The sequence below is a fragment of the Mobula birostris genome, chromosome 9 (assembly GCF_030028105.1).
Source record: "Mobula birostris isolate sMobBir1 chromosome 9, sMobBir1.hap1, whole genome shotgun sequence".
NCBI classification, from domain to species: domain Eukaryota; kingdom Metazoa; phylum Chordata; class Chondrichthyes; order Myliobatiformes; family Myliobatidae; genus Mobula; species Mobula birostris.
The window spans coordinates 3,509,900-3,536,291 of record NC_092378.1 but is presented as its reverse complement, the minus strand read 5'-3'; the positions used below and the strand labels follow the sequence as shown (position 1 = coordinate 3,536,291).

General features: G+C 45.4%; 1 protein-coding gene across 1 annotated transcript in view; it reads left to right on the top strand.

The window, feature by feature from the left end:
- Positions 1-26,392, top strand: part of slc17a8 (solute carrier family 17 member 8) — a 90,735-nt gene that overhangs the window by 2,725 nt on the left and 61,618 nt on the right. The window contains exons 2-3 of the mRNA XM_072269313.1: positions 11,866-12,124; positions 21,992-22,110. Coding sequence (XP_072125414.1) covers positions 11,866-12,124; positions 21,992-22,110 — 378 coding nt within the window. The remainder of the gene's footprint in view (positions 1-11,865; positions 12,125-21,991; positions 22,111-26,392) is intronic.

Below are 26,392 nucleotides of genomic sequence, written 5' to 3'. Positions count from 1 at the left end.
GTTGTCATAGCTGGGAAGGTTATTTAATTAACTATTAAATAATCCCAATGGCACACATCTCAAGTAGCCTCTGACAAACAAGCACTAGTCTTCAGGTGTGGCTTAGCTACTAAGCCTGCTGAAACCATTTCTGCTGACAGAAGAAGACCATAAGACCGTAAAACATAGGAGGGATTAGGCCATTTGGCCCATCAAGTCTGCTCTGCCATTCAATCAAGTCTGATCCTTTTATCCCCTCCTCAACCCCACTCCCCGGCCTTCTCCCCATAACCTTTGATGCCATGTCCAATCAAGAACCTATCAATCTGTACCTTAAATACACTCAATGACCTGGCCTCCACAGCTACATGTGGCAATGAATTCTACAAATTCACCACCTTCTGACTAAAGAGATGTCTCTGCATTTGTTTAAAATCAACATCCTAAGGCTGTGCCCTCTTGTCCTAGACTCTCCCACCATGGGAAACATCTTTTCCACATCTACTCTGTCTAGGCCTTTCAACATTTGAAAGGTTTCAATGAGATCCCTCCTCATCCTCCTAAATTCCAACAAGTACAGACCCAGAGTCATCAAACGTTCCTTATATGATCACCCTTTCATTCCCAGAATCATCCTTGTGTACCTCCCTGAATTCTCTCCAATGCCAGCACGTCTTTTCTTAGATGAGGAGCCCAAAACCATTCACAATACTCAAGGTGAGGCCTCACCAGTGCCTTATAAAGCCTCAGCATCACATCCCTGCTCTTGTACTCTAGACCTCTTGAAATGAATGCTAACATTGCATTTGCCTTCCTCACCACCAACTCAACCTGCAAGTTAACCTTTAGGGTGTTCTGCACAAGGACTCCGAAGTCCCTTTGCCCCTCAGATTTTTGGATTTTCTCCCCATTTAGAAAATAGTCTGCACATTTATTTCTTCTACCAGAGTGCATGACCATGCATTTTCCAACACTGTATTTCATTTGCCATTTTCTTCCCCATTCTCCTAATCTGTCAAGTCCTTCTGCAGCCTACCTGCATCTGCAAAGGTGGGTTACTGGCACTTTAAAACCAGTCATTTCAGGCAGAAGGGGCTTGTCAGTTGTGGTTGGCAGCTCATCTAGGAGAAGGAAAACTCTCATCTCAAATTCCCAGTACCTTGCGGCTACACTCATGGCGAAGGCTTCGGGAGTAAACCCCGTGGGAAAAATCCGGAGCTGGAGTCCCTACATTGAGCTGAACACTGACTGGCAACTCCTGCAAAGCCGCTGGTGCCAGACTGTTTTGGTTTCTGCTGTTCGTTTGGATTCAGCAGCTGTATGGAGAATGTGAGCCTGCTACAGGGCAACAGCTTGCTCTGCATATTGTGCTGCCCTGGCTTGTGTATCGACTGCATGGAACAGTAAGGACACAACATCCGTGGTCAACCCTGTTTAAGACGATTGTTATATCCCATCCCATGGGAACCCCAGCTGTTTCCGTGCAGCAGTGTCTGTTCAGATCTCTGAGCCAGCGGTTCCAAACCATGTAAATGACACCCCTGGATCAGTACAGTCAGTATAGCCCCCACCCCGACCCCCGTCAACACCTAGTGACAACACAGACACAGGAGACCACAGGTGCCGACATCTGGAGCAGAAAAGACAAACTGCTGGAGGAACTTGGAACAGCTGGACTATAGAGGTGTACAAGATGGAGGTGTAGAAGACAGTTACCAGGATGCTGCCTGGATTAGAGAGCATGAGCTATTATGAGAGGCTGGACAAACTTGGGTTGTTTTCTCTGGAGTGGTGGAGGCTGGGGGTAGCTGATGGAGGTTTACAAGATTATGAGGGGTATAGATATAACAGTATCTTTTCCGCAGGCTTGAGATGTCTAATACCAGAGGATATCCTTTGAAGGTGAGGGTGGTAATTTTAAAGGAGATATGAGAGGCAGGTTTTTTCTTACATATAGAACATAGAATAGTATAGCACAGTACAGGCCCTTCGGCCCACAATGTTGTGCTGACCCTCAAACCCTCCCATATAAGCCCCCCACCTTAAATTCCTCCATATACCTGTCTAGTAGTCTCTTAAACTTCACTAGTGTATCTGCCTCCACCACTGACTCAGGCAGTGCATTCCACGCACCAACCACTCTCTGAGTAAAAAACCTTCCTCTAATATCCCCCTTGAACTTCCCACCCCTTACCTTAAAGCCATGTCCTCTTGTATTGAGCAGTGGTGCCCTGGGGAAGAGGCACTGGCTATCCACTCTATCTATTCCTCTTACTATCTTGTACACCTCTATCATGTCTCCTCTCATCCTCCTTCTCTCCAAAGAGTAAAGCCCTAGCTCCCTTAATCTCTGATCATACGGAGACTCGTGGGTATCTGGGATGGTGGTAAAGGCAGATACAGTAGGGATTTTTAGGAGCCATTTAAACAAACACCTGAATGTGAGGAAAATGAAAGGAGATGGACATTGTGTAGGCAGAAGAAATTAGCTCAGTTAGCCATTTGATTATTAACTTAATTGGTCCAGCACAACAGCCAAAGGGCCCTTTCCTGTGCTGTACTGTGCCCTATGTTCTATTTTCCTAAGATGATAAGGGCCATCGATCGAGCAGACAGAGTGGAAATGGCTAATATGAGAGGGCATAATATAAAGTTGATTGCAGGGAAGTTCCGGGGGGGATGTCAGGTGTAGGTATTTCACAGAGAGCGGAATGAACTGGCAGGGCTGCTGGTGGTAGATTCATTTCAGAGACTCTTAGATAAACACATGGATGATAGAAAATTGGAGGGCCATGTGTGAGGGTAGGATTAGATTAACCCTAGAGTAGTTTAACAAGTGGGCATAACATTGTGGGCTGAAGTGCTGTAACGTTCTATGTTCTATGAAAGTGTTTGGAAACAGAATTAATAGTTGTCTATAATAGTTGGATGATACAAGTGTAGATGAAGGAAAGGATGGGGAACTAATTGGAAGAGGGCCAGTCTGAATGTTATACTCTCTCAGCTCTTCCACTCTGTTAAGAATCTCATAATTCTCTCCTTCCCCTTGCCTCTTGTATTTGTAGACATAGAGTCATAGAACGCTACAGCACAGAAACAGGCCCTTTGGCCCATCTAGTCCATGCTGAACTGTTTTCCTGGCTACTCCCATCAGCCCGCACCTGGACCATAGCCCTCCAAACTCCTCCCATCCATGTACCTAATGAAACTTCTCATAAATGTTGAAATCAAATCACATCCACCGCTTCCACTGGCAGCTCATTCAACCCTCTCACCACCCTCTGAGTGAAGAAGTTCCCCCTCATGTTCCCCTCATACATTTCACCTTTCACTTGTGACCACTAGATGTAGTCTCATCCAATCTCAGTGGAAAAAGCTGCTTGCATTTACCCTACGTATACTCCTCATAATTTTGTATACCTCTGTCAAATCTCCTCGCAATCTTCTACACCCCAGGGAATAAAGTTCTAACCGATTCAACCTTTCCCTATATTATAAGTCCCAAGTTCTGCAACATCCTTGTAAATTTTCTCTGCACTTTTTCAATCTTATTTACATCTTTCCTGTAGGTAGGTGACCAAAACTACACACAATAATCCAAATTAGGCCTCACCAATGTCTTATACAACTTCAACATAACATCCCGTCTCCTGTATTCAATACTTTGGATTATGAAGGACAATGTTCCTTTGCAGTTAAATGGCTCTCTTCTAGGGGTCCTAGTCAAGATGTCATATGTCAAAGTTCTGGAATTACTGAAGTAACAACTGAAATTCCATTAGGATTTTCGAAAGGACAGGTGCTTGGGAACAAGAAAGGAAATGGGATTCATTTCAAAGAGCCGGTATGACCACGATGCTGTGTGACCTTCTTCAGTGCTGTCAGATAATAGTTGAGTGGAATGAGTCCAATTGAGATCAGCAGTTGTAGAAAGTCCCTCTGTGCTTGCCTTACTGTCCATACTGGTGGGGATATGGAATGAGCTTTCAGAAGAGGTGTTTGAGGTGTGTGCAGCTACAAATGCTTAGTGGTTAGCATTACACTATTACAGCGCCAGTGACCCTGGTTCAATTCCACCGCTGTCTGTAAGGAATATATACATTCTCCCTGTGACTGTGTGAGTTTCCTCCGGGTGCTCCGATTTCCTCCCACATTCCAAATGTACGGATTAGTAGGCTAATTTGTCACATGGGTGTAATAGCACTGGGCGGGCTTGTTTTATTTCTAAATAACTAAAATAGAAGACAGTTTGGACAGGTACATGGAAAGGAATGGTTTAGAGGCATGTTGGCAGATTTGGGCCCTTTAGGGTGTGCTGTCTGGCATTGGAGAGGGTCCAGAGGAGATTCACCAGAATGTTCCCAGGAATGAAAGAATGAAAGGGTTAACATGCGAGGAGTGTTTGATGTCTCTGGGCTTGTTCTTGCTGGAGCTTAGAAGAATGAGGGGGGATCTCATCGAAACCTATCGAATATTGGAAGGCCTAGATAGAGTGAATGTTTCCTACAGTGGCCTAGTCTAGCACCAGAGGCACAGATAGAGTAGATGTGGGGAAGATGTTTCCTATCGTGGGGAGTCCAAGACCAGAGGGCACAGTTTCAGAATAGAGGGGCATCCAGTTAGAACAGAGATGGGGAGAAATGTCTTTAGCTAGAGGGCGATGAATATGTGGAATTCATTACCACAGATGGATGTGGAGGCCAAGTCATTGGATATATTTAAAGTGGAGGTTGATAGATTCTTGATTAGTAAAGGCATCAAAGGTTGTGGGAAAGGGCAGAAGAATGGGGTTGAGAGGGATAATAAATCAGTATTGATGGAATGGTGGAGCAGACTCAATGGGCTGAATGGACTAATTCTTCTCCTATGTCTTATGGTTTTATATGGGCCAAAAAGTGACAAACAAGGCTTGTTCAAGTAGACAACCTGATCAGCATGGAAGAGATGGACAAAAGGGCTATAGACATCAGAGATATTGTAGATGTTGGAAATCCAGAGTAACGCACACAAAATGCTGGAGGGACTCAGCAGGTCAGGCAGCATCTATAAACCGTTGACGTTTCAGGCCCAGACCCTTCTTCAGGACTGGAAAGGAAGGGGGAAGATGCCAGAATAAGAAGGTAGGTGGAGGGGAAAGGAGGACAAACACGAAGCCAGGTGGGTGGAGGAGTGGGGATGAAGTAAGAAGCTGGGAGGTGATATGTGGCAAACGTAAAGGGCTGAAGAAGGAACCCGATAGGAGAGGAGAGTGGACAATGGGAGAAAGGGAAGGAGGAGAGGCACCAAGGAAAGGTGACAGGTAGGTGGGGGTAAAAGGGCAGGTAAGAGAAGGACCAGAGTGGGGAATTGAAGAAGAGGGAAGGGGGAGGGAGAAGGTTACTGGAAGTTGGATTTATACTGCAGCATGTTCCAGAGCTCTTCATAATCAATTGATTAGTTCTGTTTTGGAACTGTGGTTGATGATAGAAAGTGGGAATGTGTCAGGTGACTTTCACTCATGTACAAGTGGTAAAAGCCATCACTGGCTATTGTTAATGTGCTTTCATAAATGCCCACTGATTTGTGACAGCACCACCAATGGAAAGAGTTGACTCTACTTAAGCCCAGAAGACCATTCAGCCCATCCAACCTGCTCTGCCATTCCATCAAAGCTGATTTAATTTCCCTCTCAACCGCATTCTCCTACTTTCTCCCCATTTTCTTTGTCACCCCGACTAGTCAGAAACCCATCAACTTCCGCTTTAAATGTATTCAATGATTTGGCTGCCACAGCCATCGAAGACAACGAATTCCACAGAGCGGGGTTACCATCCTATGGGTCCATGGCATAAAAAAAGGCTGGGATCCCTCGCCATGGATTCACCATTTTCCGTCTAAAGAAATTCCTCCTCATTTCTACTATAAAAGAACTTCCTTGTATTCTGGCGCTGTGCCCTCTGACCCTAGACTCCCCCACTAGAAGAAACATCCTCTTCTCATCCACCTTATCTACGTCTTTCAATATTTGGTAGATTTCAATGAGGTCTCTGCTCATTCTTCTAAACTCCAGTGAGTACACTCTATGCCTTTTCTTATCTTAAATTCCTTCAGCAGGTTCCCTCACCAACTTCCCCTATTCCAAGGCAAACATTCCCAGTTACTCTATTCCATCCACAGAACTAAAGTCCCTCAAACCTGGAATCACTTCAGTAAATTATTTCTGCAACCTTTCCAAAATTTTACATCCTTCCTAAATTGTGGTGGCCAGAATTGGATCTAATACTCCAGATGTGACTGAACCATTTGGCGTATTGGGTGCAGTTTTGCTCACCTACAGAGAGCAAAGATATCAATAAGATTGAAAGAATGCACAGGAAATTTACAAGGATGCTGCCAGCACCTGAGGAGCTGAGTTATAGGGAAAGGTTGAACAGGTTTGGACTTTACTCCCTGGAGTGGAGGAGAATGAGGGGAGATTGGATGCAGGTATACAAAATTATGAGGGATATAGATAGGGTAAATGCAAGCAGGCTTTTTCCACTGAGGTTGGGTAAGACCAGAACTAGAGGCCACGGGTTAAAGGTGAAAGGTGAAATGTTTCAGGGCAACAGGAGGGGGAATGTTTTTGCTCAGAGGGTGGTGAGAACGTGGAATGAGCTGCCAGCAGAAGTGATGGTTACTGGTTTGATTTCAACATTTAAGGGAGGTTTGATTAGGTACGTGGATGGGAGGGATATGGAGGGCTATGGTTCCAGGTGTGAGAGTGAGAATAACAGTTTGGCATGGATTAGGTGGGCTGAGGGGCCTATTTCTGTGCTGTAGTGCATTAGGGTTTCTTAAAGGATATTCAAGACTTCATTGCTCTTCTATAAAGCCCAGGATCTGCTACTTACTTCTAACGACTTTCTCCATCTGCCCCACCCCTTTTAAAGTACTGCAGACACATGCCCATAGATCTTTCTGTTCTATTACCCATCATTGACCCTCACCATCTGGGACATGTCCCCTTCCCATTATTACCATCATGGAGGAGGTACAGGAGCCTGAAGATGCATTTCAGGGACAGCTTCTTCCTTTCCACCGTCAGATTTCTGAACGGTCCATGAACGCATGAACATTACCTTACTATTCCTCGTTCACACCAGTCATTTGCTTTTGGAACTTAACAGTAATTTTTTGTCTTGTACTACTGCTACCAAACAACAAATGCCATAACAGTGATGATAAACCTGATTTTGTTGCCATTACAGGAATCTGCCTTCTGGTTTATATCGCCTTCTTCATGCGTCTGACCGGAATGCACACTCTGTGACTACCATTTCATGTCACCTGGTGACATCTGCCTCCTGTCCGCCCATCTCACCAGCCTGTCTAAGTCTCCTTCGAATACCGGACCATCCTCCTCACCTTCTGTCAGACCTCTGCACCCAAGCTCTGATCAATAATACAAAGCCTGAGGGTGGTAACTACTCTCTGCTTCCTGACACTTCATCAATTTTCCTTCTATGTCATTATAAGTTTCATAAAACCATAAGACAAAGGAGCAGAATTAGGCCATTCAGCCCATCGAGTCTGCTCTGCCATGGCTGATTTATTATCCCTCTCAACCCCATTCTCCTGCCTTCTCCCCATAACCCTTGACACTGTGACTAATCAAGAACCTATCCATCTCCAATTTAAGTATATCCAACGACTTGGCCTCCACAGTTGTCCGTGGCAATGAATTCCACTGATTCACCACCCTCTGGCTAAAGAAATTCCTTCTCATCTCTGACCTAAAGGGACATTCTTCAATTCTGAGGCTCACCCACTGGAAACATCCACTCTCTATCTAGGTCTTTCAATATTTGATAGATTTCAATGAGATCCCTCTCCCCTCATTCTAAACTCCAGCAGCTACAGGCTCAGAGCCATCAAAAAGATGACATATGTTAACCCTTTCATTCCTGGAATCATTCTTGTCAACCTGCTCTGAATGCCCTCCAATGCCATCACGTCCTTTCTTAGGTAAGGGGCCCAAAACTGCTCACAGTACTCAGTGCTGTCTGACCTGTGCCTTATACCTTTTACCTCGGTGTCTTTGCTGTTGATTTTCCTGGAACTCAGTTAGGTATGAACTCTCCTAGGTGAGCTGCCAAGTACGGCTGATGAGCCTCATCTGTCTGGATTGAAGACTCCGAGAACATAGAACATTGGACATAGATCACAGGGCACAGGGCACAGAAGACAGAAGAGAGAGCATAGTAGAGTATCAGATGGGTCCTCCAGCCACAATGTGTTGATTCATATAAACCTACTCCACAACATCGACTGTTGATTTCCTGCCATGGATGCTGCCTGATCTGCTGAGTTCCTCCAGCAGTTTGTGGATTCCCAGCGTCTGCAGAATCTCTTGTTTCTGAGAGTCTGTATATGTGTCCACTCCAGACTGTGTCATAGAAACATAGAAACATAGGAAACCTACGTCACAATACAGGCCCTTCGGCCCACAAAGTTGTGCCGAACATGACCCTACCTTAGAAATTACTAGGCTTACCTATAGCCCTCTATTTTTCTAAGCTCCATGTACCTATCCAAAAGTCTCTTAAAAGACCCTATCATATCTGCCTCCACCACCATTGCCGGCAGCCCATTCCACACACTCACCACTCTCTGAGTAAAAAACTTACCCCTGACATCTCCTCTGTACCTACTCCCCAGCACCTAAAACTTCACCTGTGAGTCGGCTGGGGTGATATACTGCGTCCGGTGCTCCCGATGTGGCCTTTTATATATTGGCGAGACCCGACGCAGACTGAGAGACCGCTTTGCTGAACATCTACGCTCTGTCCGCCAGAGAAAGCAGGATCTCCCAGTGGCCACACATTTTAATTCCACATCCCATTCCCATTCTGACATGTCCATCCACGGCCTCCTCTACTGTAAAGATGAAGCCACACTCAGGTTGGAGGAACAACACCTTATATTCCGTCTGGGTAGCCTCCAACCTGATGGCATGAACATCGACTTTTCTAACTTCCGCTAAGGCCCCACCTCCCCCTCGTACCCCATCTGTTACTTATTTTTATGCACACATTCTTTCTCTCACTCTCCTTTTTCTCCCTCTGTCCTTCTGAATATACCTCTTGCCCATCCTCTGGGTCCCCCCCCCCCCCCCGTCTTTCTTCCCGGACCCTGTCCCGTGATCCTCTCGTATCCCCTTTTGCCAATCACCTGTCCAGCTCTTGGCTCCATCCCTCCCCCTCCTGTCTTCTCCTATCATTTTGGATCTCCCCCTCCCCCTCCAACTTTCAAATCCCTTACTCACTCTTCCTTCAGTTAGTCCTGAAGAAGGGTCTCGGCCTGAAATGTCGACTGCACCTCTTCCTACAGATGCTGCCTGGCCTGCTGCGTTCACCAGCAACTTTGATGTGTGTCACCTAAAACCTGTGTCCTCTTGTGGCAACCACTTCAGCCCTGGGAAAAAGCCTCTGACTATCCACATGATCAATGCCTCTCATCATCTTATACACCTCTATCAGGTCACCTCTCATCCTCTGTCGCTCCAAGGAGTAAAGGCCGAGTTCGCTCAACCTGTTTTCATAAGGCATGCTCCCCAATCCAGGCAACATCCTTGTAAATCTCCTCTACACCCTTTCTATGGCTTCCACATCCTTCCTGTAGTGAGGTGACCAGAACTGAGCACAGTACTCCAAGTGGGGTCTGACCAGGGTCCTATATAGCTGCAACATTACCTCTCAGCTCCTAAACTCAATCCCACGATTGATGAAGGCTAGTACACCATATGCCTTCTTAACCACAGAGTCACCCTGTGCAGCTGCTTTGAGCCCTGAATCTCTCTGGAGCCTGTTTGGGTTCTGGTCATAGAGTTGTACAACAGGGAAACAGGCCCCTTGGCCCATCTACACCATGCCGACCCAAGTCCCCATCTCAGCCAGTCCCATTTACCTGCATTTGTCAATATCCTCTGAACATTTCATATCCAAGTACCTCTTACCTGTTGTTAGTATATCTGCCTTGACCACCTCTCCTGGTAACATTCCACATACTGACCAATCGGCTCATTCCACAAACTGACCACTCGGTTCATTCCACATACTGACCAATCGGCTCATTCCTCATACTGACCAATCAGCTCATTCCACATACTGACCAATCGGCTCATTCCACATACTGACCAATCGGTTCATTCCACATACTGACCACTCGGTTCATTCCACATACTGACCAATCGGCTCATTCCCCATACTGACCAATTGGCTCATTCCACATACTGACCAATCGGCTCATTCCCCATACTGACCAATCGGCTCGTTCCACATACTGACCAATTGGCTCGTTCCACATACTGACCACTCTCTCTATCTCATGGACTAACGGCCACTATCGGTGAAAAAGTTGCCCCTGAGGTTTCTCTCCTCTCTCACCATAAATCTGTTCTCTGGATCTTGGTTCCCCAACCTTGAGAAACAGATTGTGTGCATTCACTCTCTCTATGCCCTTCAGGATTTTATACACCTCCGCAAGGTGCTCCTTAAAGCGTCCCAACCTGCTCACCCTCTCTCCATGATTTCAGACCATAAGATGTTTAGCCGGCCAATGTTGTAGTGGCATCAGCACCAGACTCCCAAATTCAAACTCGGGCAGTCCCTTGCACGCTTCTCTTCCGTGCTGGGTCGAGCATCAAGCTAGCAACTTGGCCTTGTAAAAACCCGATAAATGCTAAAGAAATGGTAAGGTTGCCGTCCGATGCACCACAAGGCATGGAATGGAATAACAGCTATAAGACATAGGAGCAGAATTGAGCCATTCAGTCCATCGAGTCAGATCTACCATTCCATCCTGGCTGATTTACTATCCCTCTGAACCCCATTCTCCTGCCTTCTCCCTGTAACCTTTCACACCCTGACTCTCCTAAACAAATTCCTCCACATCTCTGTTCTATTGGACGTCTGTCTATTCTGTGGCTATGCCCTGTTGTTCTGGACTACCTCACTATAGGAAACATTTTCTCCACATCCACTCTATCTAGGCCTTTCAATATTTGGTAAGTTTCAATGAGATGCTCCCTCAAATCCTGACAACATATTAATATATCTTTGTACCTGCCTCGACCACTTCGTTCCACACACTGGCCACCCTCTGGGTGACAAAGTTGTCCTCAAATAACGTTGATCTTTATTGCTGGTGGATCAAAGTTTAAGAGTAGAGAGGTCCTACTGCAATAACACAGAGCTCTGGTCAGATTACAGTGGAATATCGTGTACTGGACTGGTCTCCCCACCTACATAAGGATATACTTGGAGCAGAGAGGGGATACAGCAAAGGTTCACCCCACTGATTCCTGTATTTGCCCTCTGAGGAGAGCTTCAGCAGATTGGCCAAAGAGTCTCTTGAATTTAGAGGAATGAAAACTAGAAATGTAAGTGGCTTGACAGGAGAGATGGACCAAGGATTGGGGTTTTCACAATCAGACACCACAAAGATAAAGAGCAACACACACAAAATGCTGGAGGAACTCAGCAGGTTGGGCAGCATCTATGGAGAGGAATAGAGTGATGTTTCACATTGAGTCCCTTCGCCTGGACTGGAAAGGAAGGGGGAGGAAGATAAAGGGATGGTGATTTGGAACTGAGATAAAAAGAGGATCCTTCACCCTGGGTGGTAAATTTCTGGAATTCTGCACCCAAGAAGATTGGGGAGTCTCTGAGTCTGAGCATCGTAGGGCTCATTGGGCTGGAAGGGTTTGTTATCATACTGTATCTCTAAATAAAAATCCTCCACCATTTTGTGTGTGTTGCTGCTGATTCCGGCCTCCTGTACCTCGAGATTTCATGTAACATTGTACTGTAATTGAGGGTACGATGCTTCACACACAGACTGACGCCGATATTGTAATCCCTCAAGGGTCGTAGACGGCACCAACGTGGAGGAGGAGGAGGAGATGGAGCTGAACGAGGACGGTCAGCCGGTGAAGGCGGGTGCGCTGAAGCGTCAGCCACTGTGTGATTGTGATTGCTTTGGAATGCCCAAGCGTTACATCATTGCCATCATGAGCGGGCTGGGTTTCTGCATCTCCTTCGGCATCAGATGCAACCTGGGTGTGGCAATCGTGGAAATGGTCAACAACAACACTGTCTACATGAACGGCAAAGCAGAGATCGAGGTGGGTGCCACATTTCTGGGGGAAAGGGGGTAAAAAGAGATATGAAATCCACAGTTACATCAGCGTGGATATCTTCACTCATCTCAATGCTGAATTACTCTCTCCTCACGACTACCATCAGGAAGGAGGTAGAGGAGCCTCTGATCCAAGACCACCAGGTTCAGGAACAGTTATTACCCTTCAATTATCAGGCTCCTGAACCAGTGGGGATAACTTCACTCACCTCAACACTGAACTGATTCCACAACCTACACACTCACTTTCAAGGACCCTATACCTCATGTTGTCAGTATTATTTATTTACTTATTTTTATTTGAATGGTTTGTCCTCTTTTGCACATTAGCTGTTGGTCTTTGCTATGTCTAGCTTTTCATAAATTCTATTATATTTCTGTATTTTCCTGTAAATGTAAGAAAATGAATCTCCAGATACAATGTGGTTACATACACTCAGTGGTGTCTTTATTAGGCACGCCTGTACACCTGTTCGTTAATACGCATATCTAATCAGCCAATCGTGTGGCAGCAACTCAATGCATAAAAGCATGCAGACATGGTCAAGAGGTTCAGTTGTTGTTCAGACCGAACATCAGAATGTGAGTGTATGGTTGGAGCCTAGGAAGTACTGTTTAAGCAGGTGGTGGAGACAGTGACCTCAGAACACTTGAGAAGCATGCATACAGGCACTTGAATCACCAAGGCACACAGGGCTGGGGTCTTAACACACCTTTCGTCCTTCTTCCTTCCGGGAGAAGGTTCAGGAGCTTGAAGACTCGTACGGCCAGATTTGGGAACAGCTTCTTTCCAACTGTGATAAGACTGCTGAACGGATCCTGACCCGGATCTGGGCCGTACCCTCCAAATATCCGGACCTGCCTCTCGGTTTTTTTGCACTACCTTTCTTCCCATTTTTCTATTTTCTATTTATGATTTATAATTTAAATTTTTAATGTTTACTAATTTTAACTATCGTTAGTATTTTTAATATTTAATATTTGTAATCCAGGGAGTGTGAAGCGCAGATTCAAATATCACTGTGATGATTGTACATTCTAGTACCAATTGTTTGGCGACAATAAAGTATAAAGTATAAGGTATAAGTATAAAGTATAATGTGGGTAAGTGGGAGCAGTGTAGTTAGGTACGATAGCTGGTATAGATGTGTTGGACCCAAAGACCAGTTTTCATGCTATACAAGTTTATGATATTTTCAAAAAGACTCGGGTGACTTTTGATGCCTTTAAGGCCATGTTGAATAGACACAGGGTGGAAAGAATAAGAGGTGACGTTGATAGGGTGGAAGCTCCAGGGACTTTGTAAACACGAGCACACAGTGTTCAAGTTAACATATAAGGGGTGTTTGTCAGCTCTGGGCCTGTCCTTGCTGGGGTTTAGGAAAATGAGGGTTACTCTCATTGAAATATTGAAAGGTCTAGATAGAGTTGATGTGGAGAGGATGATTCCTATAGCGGGGGAAGTCTAGGACCCCAGGGGACAGCCTTGAAATAGAGCGATGTCCATTTACAACAGAGACGAGGAGGAATTTCTTTAGTTTGAGAATAGTGAATCTGTGGAATTCATTGTCACAGACAGCTATGGTGGCCAAGTCATTGAGTATATTTAAAGCAGAGATTGATAGTTCTTGATTAGTCAGGGTGTCAAAGATTATGGACAGAAATAGGGTTGGGAAGGACATCAAATTAGCCATGATGGAATGCTGGAGCAGACTCGGTTGGCCGAGTGGCCTAATTATGCATCTCTGTCTTGTGGTAGGGTTCCCAACCTGCAGTCCATGGACCCCTTGCTTAATGGTATTGCTTTGTGACATAAAGAAGTTGGGAACCCCGTCTTATAGCCTTAAGTTGAATATTCTATTTATACTGGGATGTTACGTGGTCTGCTGGACACTTAAGAAGTAACTGGACAATACTTGAATCGCCAAGACAAAAGGAGGATGTGGATGAAGTGCTGGAAAATAGGATCAGTGCAGATTGCATTTTGAGGTTAGCATAGATGCTGTGGGACGAAGGGCCTGCTTTGTGCTGAATGCCTGTATGACTCTGTGAATTTTCAGGGTGTCAGGAAATCCCCAATAGTATCCTCATCCCCCCCCAACCCCCCCACGGCAAGGCCATCAGTGGTGTGACGAGTGGGCAAAGAATGAAGTCAAAGTTTAGTTTATTGTGATCTCCACAATGCCTGTCTGCACAGGTGCAATGAAAAGCTTACCTGTGGTAGCATCACAGGCACTCAACATTTCCAAGAAGAGTAGAAACAAAAATTATACAAGAAAGCACACAATTTGAACAAAAAAACCGTGAAGTGCATTGCAGTACAAAGTGGCCACAGGATTTCTATACTGAGGTATTGATGAAGGTTGTGCTGGTTCAAGAACTGAATGATTAACAGCCAGTAGTTGTTCCTGAACCTGGTGGCATGTGGCTTCAGGCTTCTGTACCTCCTGCGTGATGGTGGTTGTGAGAAGATGGCAAGGCCTGAGTGGTGGGGATCTTTGGTGAGGAATCTTCAGGCAGTGCCTCCTGTAGATACTACCGATGGTGAGGAGGGATATGCCTGTGATGTGTTGGGCAGAGTCCATTACTATCTGCAGTATCAAATTATTTTAGCTGTTCAGGTCTCAGTTTTGAAATATATCCTGCAGACTTTTATTTTGTTAGTGTTACTGCCTTGAATTTTGATATTCAGTTGGACTATGTCAGGAGGGCAGCCATTTTGTCTTTCGGTAGAGTTTCTCGCTCAGATTAAAGTACATGTACACAATCCTCTTTGTTTACACCATTGAAATCATCATCTTTTCACTCTTACTCAATAGTATGTGTGAATCCTTTCATTATTCCTATCTCCTCTGTCTCCGGCACTCTCTACAGTAAATAGGGGTGCTACATATTGTTTATTTATTTACTTTATTGAGATACAAGGTGGAACAGTCTCTTCCGGCCCTTCGAGCCGCATCACTCAGCAATCCCCAAATTAACTCGAGCCTGATCACAGGACAATTTACAATTACAATTTAACCTACCAACATGAATATCTTTGGAATGTGAGAGGAAACCAGAGCACCCGGAGGAAACCCATGCAGTCATGGGGAGAATGTACAAACTCCTTACAGGCAGTGGAGGGAATCGAACCCGGGTCGCTGGGACTGTAAAGCGTTGTGCTAACCACTACACTACCATGCGATGGGAATTGAACCCAGGTCGCTGGTACTGTAAACCGTTGTGCTGACCACTACACTACCGTGCTGCCCTAACACTACCATGCTGCCCCTATTTTTAGGAAGATCTTTCTGGAAAAGTCTCACCATAGAGGCCTCACTCATCTGGCTTGAGTACACCTCGCCAGGGTCACCCCAGCCCATCTCATCTACAGTAAGCAGAGGTGTCTCTGACTGTCTCACTTCAAAGATCTCACTTGACCACTACTGCCCCAGGCTATTCCTGCCTGGACGTTGTCTTCAAACCTTGCCTTACCACAGCCTCCACACCATCGTACCAAATACAAATACAAATACGATTTCCCGGGTGGACGTAACTTTCCCTGGGTATATTTGTGCTTCTGCACACTTCAACATTCATTTCCACACAGCTCTATCTCCCTCGTTTCCACCCTCTTTGGGAATTTCTTCTTCACGCCCCCTCTTAGTTCTGAAGTCATGCATTTAGATGTCTAAGATGGGGGTCAAATCCAGAACCTTATGGTGGCTGAGCGTCACAAGTCACGTAATTCTACAGATGCACAGTAGAGAGCATCCTAACAAACTGCATCACTGCATGGCACGGAAACTGCAGTGTGGCAGACGGGAAGGCTCTAGAACGGGTAGTCAAAACTGCCCAACCCATCACCAGCACCAGCCTAGCCACCATCAAAGAAAGGTGCTGGAGAAAGCGGCCAGTAACATCATGAAGGATCCCACCTACTCTGCTCATGGACTGTGTGTTCCACTCCCATCCGGGAGGAGGCTACATAACATCCATACCAGGGCCACCAGACTCAAAACCAGTTACTTTGCTGATCAACACCTCCACCCACTAACCCACCCCTCCACACCCCAGCCACAACTACTATATCATTTCCTGTCAGTCACCTTATGTACAGACACTCCTGTGCCTAGCATTACTTTATGGACATACAATCAATGTATATAAGCTATCTCATGTATTTATATTATTGTGTTCTTTATCTTACTGTGTTTATTGTGCTGTATTGGATCTGTAGTAACAATTATTTAATTCCCCTTTACACTTGTGTTCTTGAAGTAACATTACTTACAGCTATTGTAACATTCCATCTACAGAAATTGTGCCGTGCAGGTAAGCAGTAAAGTGCAGGGTCACGACAAGGCAGATTGTGAGGTCAAGAGTCCATCTTAATGTACTAGAGAACCATTGAATAATCTTATACCAGTGGGGTAGAAGCTGTCCTTGAGCCTGGTGGGACGTGCTTTCAGGCTTTTGCCTCTTCTGCCTGAAGGGAGAGGAGAGAAGGGAGAATGTCTGGGGTGGGTGGGGTCTGTGGTTACGCTGGCTGTTTTACTGAGGCAGAGAGAAGTGTAGGCAGAGTCCATGGAGGGGAGGCTGGTTTCCATGATGTGCTGAGCTGTGTCCGCAACGCCTTGCAGCACTGTTCCCTCTGAGCTGTGTGGGTGTGCAGCCATGCAGTTACTGAAATGCTCCCGTGCACATAGCCTTTGTTGCCTTTTTACATAGTTAATATAATTGTGAAATACCCTGTAATTAAATATGTGTTAACGAATATATTCCATAATTTTTCTAAATAATTAAGCTTTACTTTGAAACACTTTAGACCTTCAATGTACTTACATTGCCGGTGTTTAAGTTACAACACTGTTACAAATTGTAATAACAAACAGAATGGAAGTCGGTAGCTCATTGTTAACAAACTGCCAATCCACTGGATGCTGACCAAAAACTACTCAACTACTATTACGAGCTACACTGTGTTACACAGCAATACTGAGATTTCAAATTGGTCATTTCTGAAAGTTAAGACTGGTTCAATTAAGACGCTCACTGATATGTTGAACTATGTGCTTAGAAATGAAGAATTTGAAGAACTAACAATCCCTGTTAACATTGTTGGAACATTTCAAACTTCTAGTGCTGATTGCAAACATGGATTCAGTCTTATGAATTCAATAAAATGTAAATCCAGAAACAGACTAGAAGTGGAACATTTGGATGTTCTAATGAGGATTAAGACATATCTTCATCTGGATATGAAATTAGTCTGGACAGTGCTTATAGACAATGCATTTGTAATAAAGACAGAAGAGAAAAAGATTACAAGATGTGAAAGATTTTCTTTGTCATACTAGCTTTCATTATATCCTCCAAAAAAAATCAATCAAAGGTATGCAATTTTTCAATTTTTAGTATGCTTGTTACAAAAGATAAACATTTAAAGAGTTCATGCTGTGTAAACATTTCCTGCTCAGAGCAATATTTGCTCCACAGCTGTAAAAAAATGTAGTGGGAACATTGCCTGCAGTTTGTTGTGGTCAAGGGCAGAGCAGTTGTCGTCAGGGTCCATAAGGCCAGAAGCATAGGAGCAAAATTAGGCCAATCGGACTATTGGCTCTGCTGTGCTCCACATTTGATTAGGGCTGATTTATTATCCCTCTCAACCCCATTCTCCTGCCTTCTCCCCGTAACCTTTGACAACCTTACTAATCAAGAACCCATCAATGCCCACTTTAAATAAACCCAATGACCTGGCCTCCACAGCCGTCTGTGGCAATGAATTCCACAGATTCACCCCCCCCCCTTTGAATAACGAAACTCCTCCTCATCAGTCGTATCGAATTTCTGTGGCTTCCTGAAGAGGTGCAGGTGCTGATGAGGTTTCTTGGCTGTGGCGTTCACATGGTTGGAGCAGGACAGGCTGTTGGGTGATATCCACCGTGAGAAACTTGAAACTCTCAGCCTTCCTGACCTCAGCGCCATTAATATAGAGACGAGCACGTGAAATGCCCCCCTTCCTAAAGTTAATGACCAGCTCTTCAAACATTGAGGGAAAGGTTGTTAGTAGGCTCTCTATTTCCTTCCTGTACTCTGATTCACCGATTGTCTCCCTCCACATCAAAGGACCCATGTTCTCCTGACTTTGACTCCCACTGGCCACTGGACCTTGTCTTTCGCACATTGGTCGTACTCCCAAGTTGGTGCAGTCTTGCATTGGCTTTGTCATAGTCATAGTCATACTTTATTGATCCTGGGGGAAATTGGTTAAATATTCTGTGGATTTATTGAGTATACTTGCAAGGAAATGAATCTCAGGGTTCTATATGGTGACATATATGTACCATGATAATAAATTTACTTTGAACTTTGAAGAACAAACAGTCAGATAGCTTGCTTGTAATCCAGGAACTTCCGTCTCTAATGGCACTGTGGGACCACTGTCCCTACTTGGGAATTTTTCAGCCGCTGAAGCCATAGAGAGTGCGGCCCTGGCATTTCAAAGCGTACACCACATCCATGGCAGTGACCGTCTTGCGCTTGGCGTGTTCAGTGTAGGTGACCGCATCCTGGATCACATTCTCCAGGAAAACCTTCGGCACCCCGCGGGTCTCCTCGTAGATCAGACCCGAGATCTGCTTGACGCCACCACGGCGAGCCAGACGGCGGATGGCCGGTTTGGTGATGCCCTGGATGTTATCACGGAGCACTTTACGGTGCTGCTTGGCTCCGCCTTTGCCTCCTTTCCCTCTGCCAGACATGATGCTGCTTCACTCAGGTCGCTGTTCCCTACTTGGACAGCAGCAGTTTCATTCCTTACCCTGGTAGCTCTCTCTCTTCCCCATCACCGGCCCATGGTGTCACTCCTCCTTCTCCTCCTTCCATGATTCACTCTACTCTCCTATCAGATGCCTTCTTCTTCAGCCCTTTCCCACCTATCACCTCCCAGCTTCTTACTTCGTCCCTCCTACCCCGCCACCTGGCTTCACCTTTCACCTTCTAGCTGGTACTCCTCCCCCTCCCCCCACCTTTTTACTCTGGCTTCTTCCCCCTTCCTTTCCAGTCCCGGTGAAGGGTCTCAGCCCCTCCGTCGATGCCGCCGGGCCTGTTGAGTTCCTGTTTTGTGTGGGTGTTGCAGTGGTACAAGGTGCTAGCCCTCGCCATGTTCCCCAGGGCAAGTAGGGATGTACAAGGAGAGCTGGCCTGCCTCCTCAGAGTGAATTGAAAAAAAATACATTAAACTGTTTTGACAGCTTGTTGCTGAAATGCATCTGAGAGCGCACCTAATTTAGCTTGTTTGGGAAGTGATTCATGTAATCTAATTTGTAGAATGTAATAGAGGTTTCAGAATGGACACTCTGTGATCCATCAGGCGTGGCACCTGGTGGTAATATCTCATGATGAGCTAATGGCATCAGAGAGGAAGCCCCTGGTGTCTGAGTCATGTGCATGGGAGACACACTGGTGAGGGGGTTGCAGAAATCTGGAGCAGTTGTGCTGATAGATGTCACTGAAGTTTTAATTCAGCCTCAATGAGATCAACTGAGATGGAAATCAGGACCAGGCTTGTTATCATGGACGTGTCATGATGTTTGTTTTGCAGATGCACACAGTACAATATATAAAAATTACTATAAATTACAAAACGTTTTTTATAAAGTAGTTAAAAAGAGAGCAAGGCAGTAAGTAACACACACAAAGTGCCAGATGAACTCGGCAGGTCAGTCAGCATCTATAATCAACGTTTTGGGACGAGACCCTTCTCTTCCCTCTTCCATCCCGTTATTGGTGTTGGCCCAAAATGCCAACAGTTTATTCCTCTCCATAGACGTTGCCTGACCCGCTGAATTCCTGCAGGACTTCGTGCCAGTTGCTCAGCACTTCCAGCATCTTCAGAACCTCTTGTGTAAAAAATGAGACGGTGGTTTTGGGTTCATGGAACATTCAGCAGGCTGGCACAGTTCATTTCCACTGCTGTGTGTAAGGAGTTTGTAACCTCTCCCCATGGCCATGGAGGTTTCCTCAGGGTGCTCCAGTTTCCTCCCACAGTCCAAAGACAAACGAGTTAGTAGGTTAATGGGTTACATGGGTGAAATTGGGCAGTGCGGGCTCTGTGAGTGGGAAGGGTCTGTTGCTATTCTGTACCTGTAAATAAATAAATGTGACGGTGGAGGGGAAGAAGCTGTCCCTAAAACACTGAGTGTTCAAGTTCAAGTTTATTGTCATTCAACTGTGCACAGGAATACAGACAAACAGAACAATGTGCCCCAGAGCAAGGTGCACAGCATAGTATGTATAACTCACACACAATTGTCATTCAACTGTACATGAGGATACAGGCAAAGATAAAAAGGTGCCCCCAGAGCAAGGTGCACAGCACACACACAACACATGAAGTAATATTATCACAAATAACAAATAATAAGATGTATATATAACACAAGTTAAGAAATAAACTGAATAACACTACTGGCTTTTCATAAGTGATGAGAGTTGGGTGTTGGCAGGGAGTTCAGTGGTCTTCTGGCCTGGGGGAAGAAGCTGTTTCCCAACCTAACAGTTCTTGTCCTAATGCTGTGGTATTTCCTGCCTGCTGGTGGGGGTGGAAGGGTCAGAGAAACTGTGGGATGGATGGGAGGGATCCTTCACAATGCTAAGGGCCCTGCATATGTGGTGCTCCTGATAAGTACCTGCGATGGGTGAAAGAGAGACCTCTCAGTAGTGAGTGTCTTCATGTTACTGTTTCTCTTCCCTGAGGAGAAGAGGGCATGTCCTGAGGGGGGGGGGGCAAGGGTCCTTTATAGTGGATTCATGATGTTCCAAATTATAATTAGAAATAGAAAATAAATGTATAGCAAAGAGAGATCAGACTAGTGAGGTGGTACTCATGGGTTCATTGTCCATTCAGAAATCTGGTGGCAGAGGGGAAAAACTGTTCCTGAAATGCTGAGTGTGTGTCTTCAGGCTCCCGTGCCTCCTCCCTGATGGCAGCCATGAGAAGAGGGGTGGGGAGAGCCCTTCATACCGGATGCCGCCGCCTTGACGCACCAGCTTGTAGAGAATGTTAGAGAATGCCCGTTGGGAGCTGTGTGGAAACAGAGGACGGCGTGGGTTTTGACGAGGCTGCATGGACCAATAGTCAATGATCAAATGATGTGGAATAATATGGCGAGAAGATTTAACCAGGACATTGTCAGCATTCATTTCGAGAGGACTAGAATACAAAACCAAGAATGGAATGTTGAGGCTTTATAGGGCATTGGTTAGACCACACTTGGAATATTGTGAGCAGTTTTGGCCCCTTAACCTAAGAAAGATTGTGCCAGCATTGGAGAGGGTTCACAGGAGGTTCATGAGAATAATCCTGGGAATGAAAGCGTTAATGTATGAGGAACATTTGAGGTCTCTGAGCCTGTATTTAGAGGAATGGGGGAGGGAAGTGGATCTCTTTGAACCCTCTTGAATATTGAAATTCTAGACTGAGTGGATGTGGAGACTATGTTTCCCATAGTGGGTGAGTCTAAGACCAGAGGGTACAGCCTCAGATAGACGGACATCCATTTAGTACAGAGATGAGGAGGGATTTCTTTAGTCAGAGGATAGTGAATCTGTGGAATTCATTGCCACAGGCAGCTGTGGAGGCAAGTCATTGGGTATATTTAAAGTGGGGGTTGATAGGGTCTTGATTAGTCAGGGCTGCAAAGGTTACGGGGTGAAGGCAGGAGAATGGGGTTGAGAGAGATAATAAATCAGCCACGATGGAATGGCAGAGCAGATTCAATGGGCTGAATGGCCTAATTCTGCTCCTGTGTCTAACAGTCTAATTGCTGGGACACCCATCTCCTTCTTTGCCTATTTCTCTTTCCAGAAACCTCAGTTCAACTGGAACCCGGAGATTGTGGGTCTAATTCACGGCTCCTTCTTCTGGGGTTACATCGTAACTCAGATCCCTGGTGGATTCATCGCCAACAGCTTCGCCGCAAACAGGTAAGACCGTTGTGATAGAGCTGAGCTGCTTCAAGCAGCCGCAGTGGGCTCTTTCAGCAATGTGGAGAGAATACTGGAGCACACGAAATCCAACCCCATTGCTACGGCTTCTAAAGAAAGGTAGTGACATAACTTAAAGAGATCAGCTGGGGTGGGACATCTGGGTCTTCGTGCCTGCTCTCCCAGTCGGTAAGTAGGGTTCCAGTTCCAGGTGAGACACAGTGGCGTAGTGGTTAGCGCAACGCTTGACAGCGTTAGCGCTCAGCGATCAGAGTTCAATTCCCACTGCTGTCTGTACGGAGATTGTACAATCTTCCTGTGACTGCATGAAATTCTTCCCACATTCCAAACGTACCGTAACGGTTAGGGTTAGGAGGTTGCGGGTTTGCTGTGTTGGTGCCAGAAGCATGGTGGTACTTGTGGGCTGCCCCCAGCACGTTCTCTGACCGCGTTGGTCGTTAACGCAAACGATGCATTTCACTGTAAACTTCAGAATCAGAATCAGGTTTAATATCGCCGGCATATGTCGTGAAATTTGTTGTTTTGCGGCGGCAGTACATTGCAATACATAATAATAAAGCTGTAAATTATAGTAAGAAATATATAAAAAATTAAATTAAATAGTAGTGCAAAAAGAAAAAAAGCTAGTGAGGTGGTGTACTTCGGTTCATTGTCTATTCAAAAATATGATGGCAAAGAGGAAGAAGTTGTTCCTGAATCGCTGAGTGTGTGCCTTCAGGCTCCTGTACCTCCTCCATGATGGTAGCGATGAGGAGAGGGCCTGTCCTGGGTGATGGGGGTCCTTAATGATGGACGCTGCCTTTTTGAGGCATCATCTTTTGAAGATGTCCTGGATGGTGGGGAGGCTGGTGCCTGAATATATGTGACTAATAAAGCTAATCTTTATCTTTTCTATCTATTGATAATAATGCCAATCTTTGCGTCCTTTGCAAATTTTGCTAAACCTACCTCTTACATTCACTTAATATATATTATATTATGTATGTATATAATATATATGTACACACACACACACATATATATGTATAAAATATAAATTATTAATGTACATAACAATCAGTAAAGGACACAATTCACTGAATATTTCATGTGACATATGAAGCTAACCCTTATCTCTCATTTATTTATTGAGATAAAGCATGGGACAGCCCTTCTTGCCCTTTGAGCTGTGCTTCCCGGCAACGTCCGATTTAATCCTAGCCTAATCGCAGGAGAATTGGCAAACTCTGATTAACCTACCACTCAGTATGTCTCTGAACCGTGGGAGGAAACAGAAGCGGCCATGGAGTGAACGTACAAACTCCCCCCAGGCCGCGGTGGGAATTGAACCAGGACCCTGTGCTGTAAAGTGCTGTGCTAACAACCACGCTACAATGCTGCCCCATTTTGCACTAAACCCAAATCCCATGATGCACTTGGTTTATTATTTCACATGTACCAAATACAGTGAACAACGTTGTATCCTGTCTCACAAACAGAAGTTCAACAGGGCGGTGTGATAGAAAGAAGACAGAATATAGTTTTCTAGTTATAGAGGAAGCAGTGCGGACGGACAAATCAGGTCTCTATCTTGGTAGAGAACAATAGACATGTTTCTCTCTTCAGGTAGAGAATCAGAATCCAAAGGCTCTCCAGACTCTGGGTGAAGAGATTTGTTGTCAGTATGGTGACCATACATCTACTGGCTTTACTGATGTTCTTTAGTGAAGGAAATCTGCAATCTTTATCTCACCTGACCTATAAGGAACCTCAGAGAGCTGTGGGCACAGCTCAGCACATCATGAAAACCAGCCTCCCCCCCACGGACTCTGTCACCCTCCTCACTGCCTCAGTAAACCAGCCAGCATAATCAAAGACCTCACACAACACGGACAGTCTCTCTTCTCCCCTCTTCCATCAGGCAGAAGATCCCAAAGCTTGAAAGCTCATACCGCTGGGGTTAAGGACAGAAGCTACCCCACCATCATCAGACTGTTGAGCCATCCCCTAGAACATCAAGGTGGACTCTTGACTTCCCAGTCTACTTCGTTGTAGCCTTGCACTTTATTGTCTGCCTGCACTGAGCTTTCTCCATAAATGTTACACGTTATTCTGCCCTCTGTTATTGTTTCCCTTTGTTCTACTTCAATGCTCTGTGTAATGATCTGATCTGTGGTACAGGGACATTTTCTGGTATCACAGCATACATTTCACACCATGGCCCACTCTCAAACTCTATGTGAATTTACCTCCCGATTGGCCCCCAGTGCTTTTAACCTTTCAGTCTCTATTTGTCAGATGTTTCCGATAGTGGAGGAATCTAGGACCAGAGGATGTCAGGACGGAAAGGTGTCCCTTTAGAACAGAGAAGAGGAATTTCTTTAGCCAGAGGGTGGTGAATCTGTGGAATTCATTGCCACAGACGGCTGTGGAGGCCAAGTCATTGGGTGTATTTAAGCGGAGGTTGATAAGTTCTTGATTAGTCAGGGCATCAAAAGTTACAGGGAGAAGGCAGGAGAATGGGATGAGAGGGGTTGTAAACAAACACCTTTTAACTCTACTCCTCAGCTTTTTTACTCCAGTCCTGCTGAGGGGTCTTGGTCTGAAACGTCGACTGTACTCTTTTCCATAGATGCTGCCTGGCCTGTTGAGTTCCTCCAGCATTTTGTGCGTGTGAAGAGGGATTATAAATCAGCCATAATTGCATGGCAGGGCAGAATCGATGGGCTGAATGGCCTAATTCTGCTCCTATGTCTTGTGGTATTATGTATGGATAGTATGTGTAAGAAAGTTTTTCCTTTTACCCCAGATTCAGATTTATTGAACACATGTACATTGAAACACACAATGTAATACGTTGATTGCGTTAACAATAACACAACCTCAGGATGTTCTGGAACGATATATCAGTACATGTGAAAACAATAATCCAATTTTCCAGTGGAAACCCAGGCCACGCCAACATGACTGACTCTGACGTTCACTCTGAAATGGCTCAGTTTCACCAAACCAGTCCATCCCCCTAACCCGGTGCTGTAGGAATATTTGCCATGCCACGGTGACGGTTCTAGGAGGCAGTACCACCCTCTTTTCAGGAACACTTAAAGGTTCACAATAAATACCACAGGCCAGATAATTCCAGAGATTGTCAACCTTCTGCAGAACAAATTCCTTCCATCGCTTTTGCAAACGAGCACAGTGTTATTCTGAAACAACGGCCCCAGTTGTAAATGCATCCACTAAATGAGGCATATGACCACAGGACACAGGAGCACTGTTAAGCTGTTCGGCCCATTGAGTCTGCTCTGCTGTTCCATCATGGCTGATTTATTATCCCTCTCAACCCCATTCTCCTGCCTTCTCCCCATAACCTTTGATGCCTTGACTATTCAAGAACCTATTAACCTCCGCTTTAAATGTACACAATGACTTGGCCTCTACAGCCTTCTATGGTAATGAGTTCCACAGATTCCCCACCCTCCAGCTCATTCCTCCTCATTTCTGTTCGAAAGGGATATCCCTCTATTCTGAGGCTGTGTCCTCCGGTCCTAGACTTCCCCACAACAGGAAACGTCCTCTCCACGTCCACTCTAACTCAGCCTTTCAATATTCAGTCCAATTTCCACCGTATGTTCTGCATTTGTCTGCATGTTCTCCCCATGGCTGACCGGGTTTCCTCCAGGTGCTCCGATTTCCTCCCACTTTCTGAAGATGAATGGCTTAGGGTTAGTAACCTGTGGGCTTGCTATATTGGTGATGGAAGTGGGACAACACTTGCGGGCTGCACTCAGAACATCCTCACTGATTCAATGTGATGTGTTTCAATGTACGTGTGACAAATAAAGCTAGTCGTTATAAATGTTTGGAAAGAAATAGAAACAGATGGATCGAGAGAGAGGGAGAAAGATGGAGATAACAAAAGGCAGAGAAAAATAGATACAAGATTCAGAAGAGGGAGGGAGAGAAGGGATCGGGGTAGAGTGAAGAGGGGAGAACTTTGCTTTAAGATTAATGGCTCCGTTCAGACATACGGAGTTTATCAAAGTCAAAGAATTGATTGTCACTGAGGAATTTCTCACCAGAAGAGACAGCATTTAATTCAGTACTATGTTGGGCAGTCTAACCCCAAAGTCAGCTGCATGAGCAACCTGTCCTTTGGCACTGTCAGTTAAGGGATGACTTTTGGTCCCAGGTCTATTAATGTCTGCAGGGAGAGAAGATGGGCCTTCGCTTTAAGCCTATGATCAATGCCAGTGAGAATGCGCTGCCCCCTCAATATCAC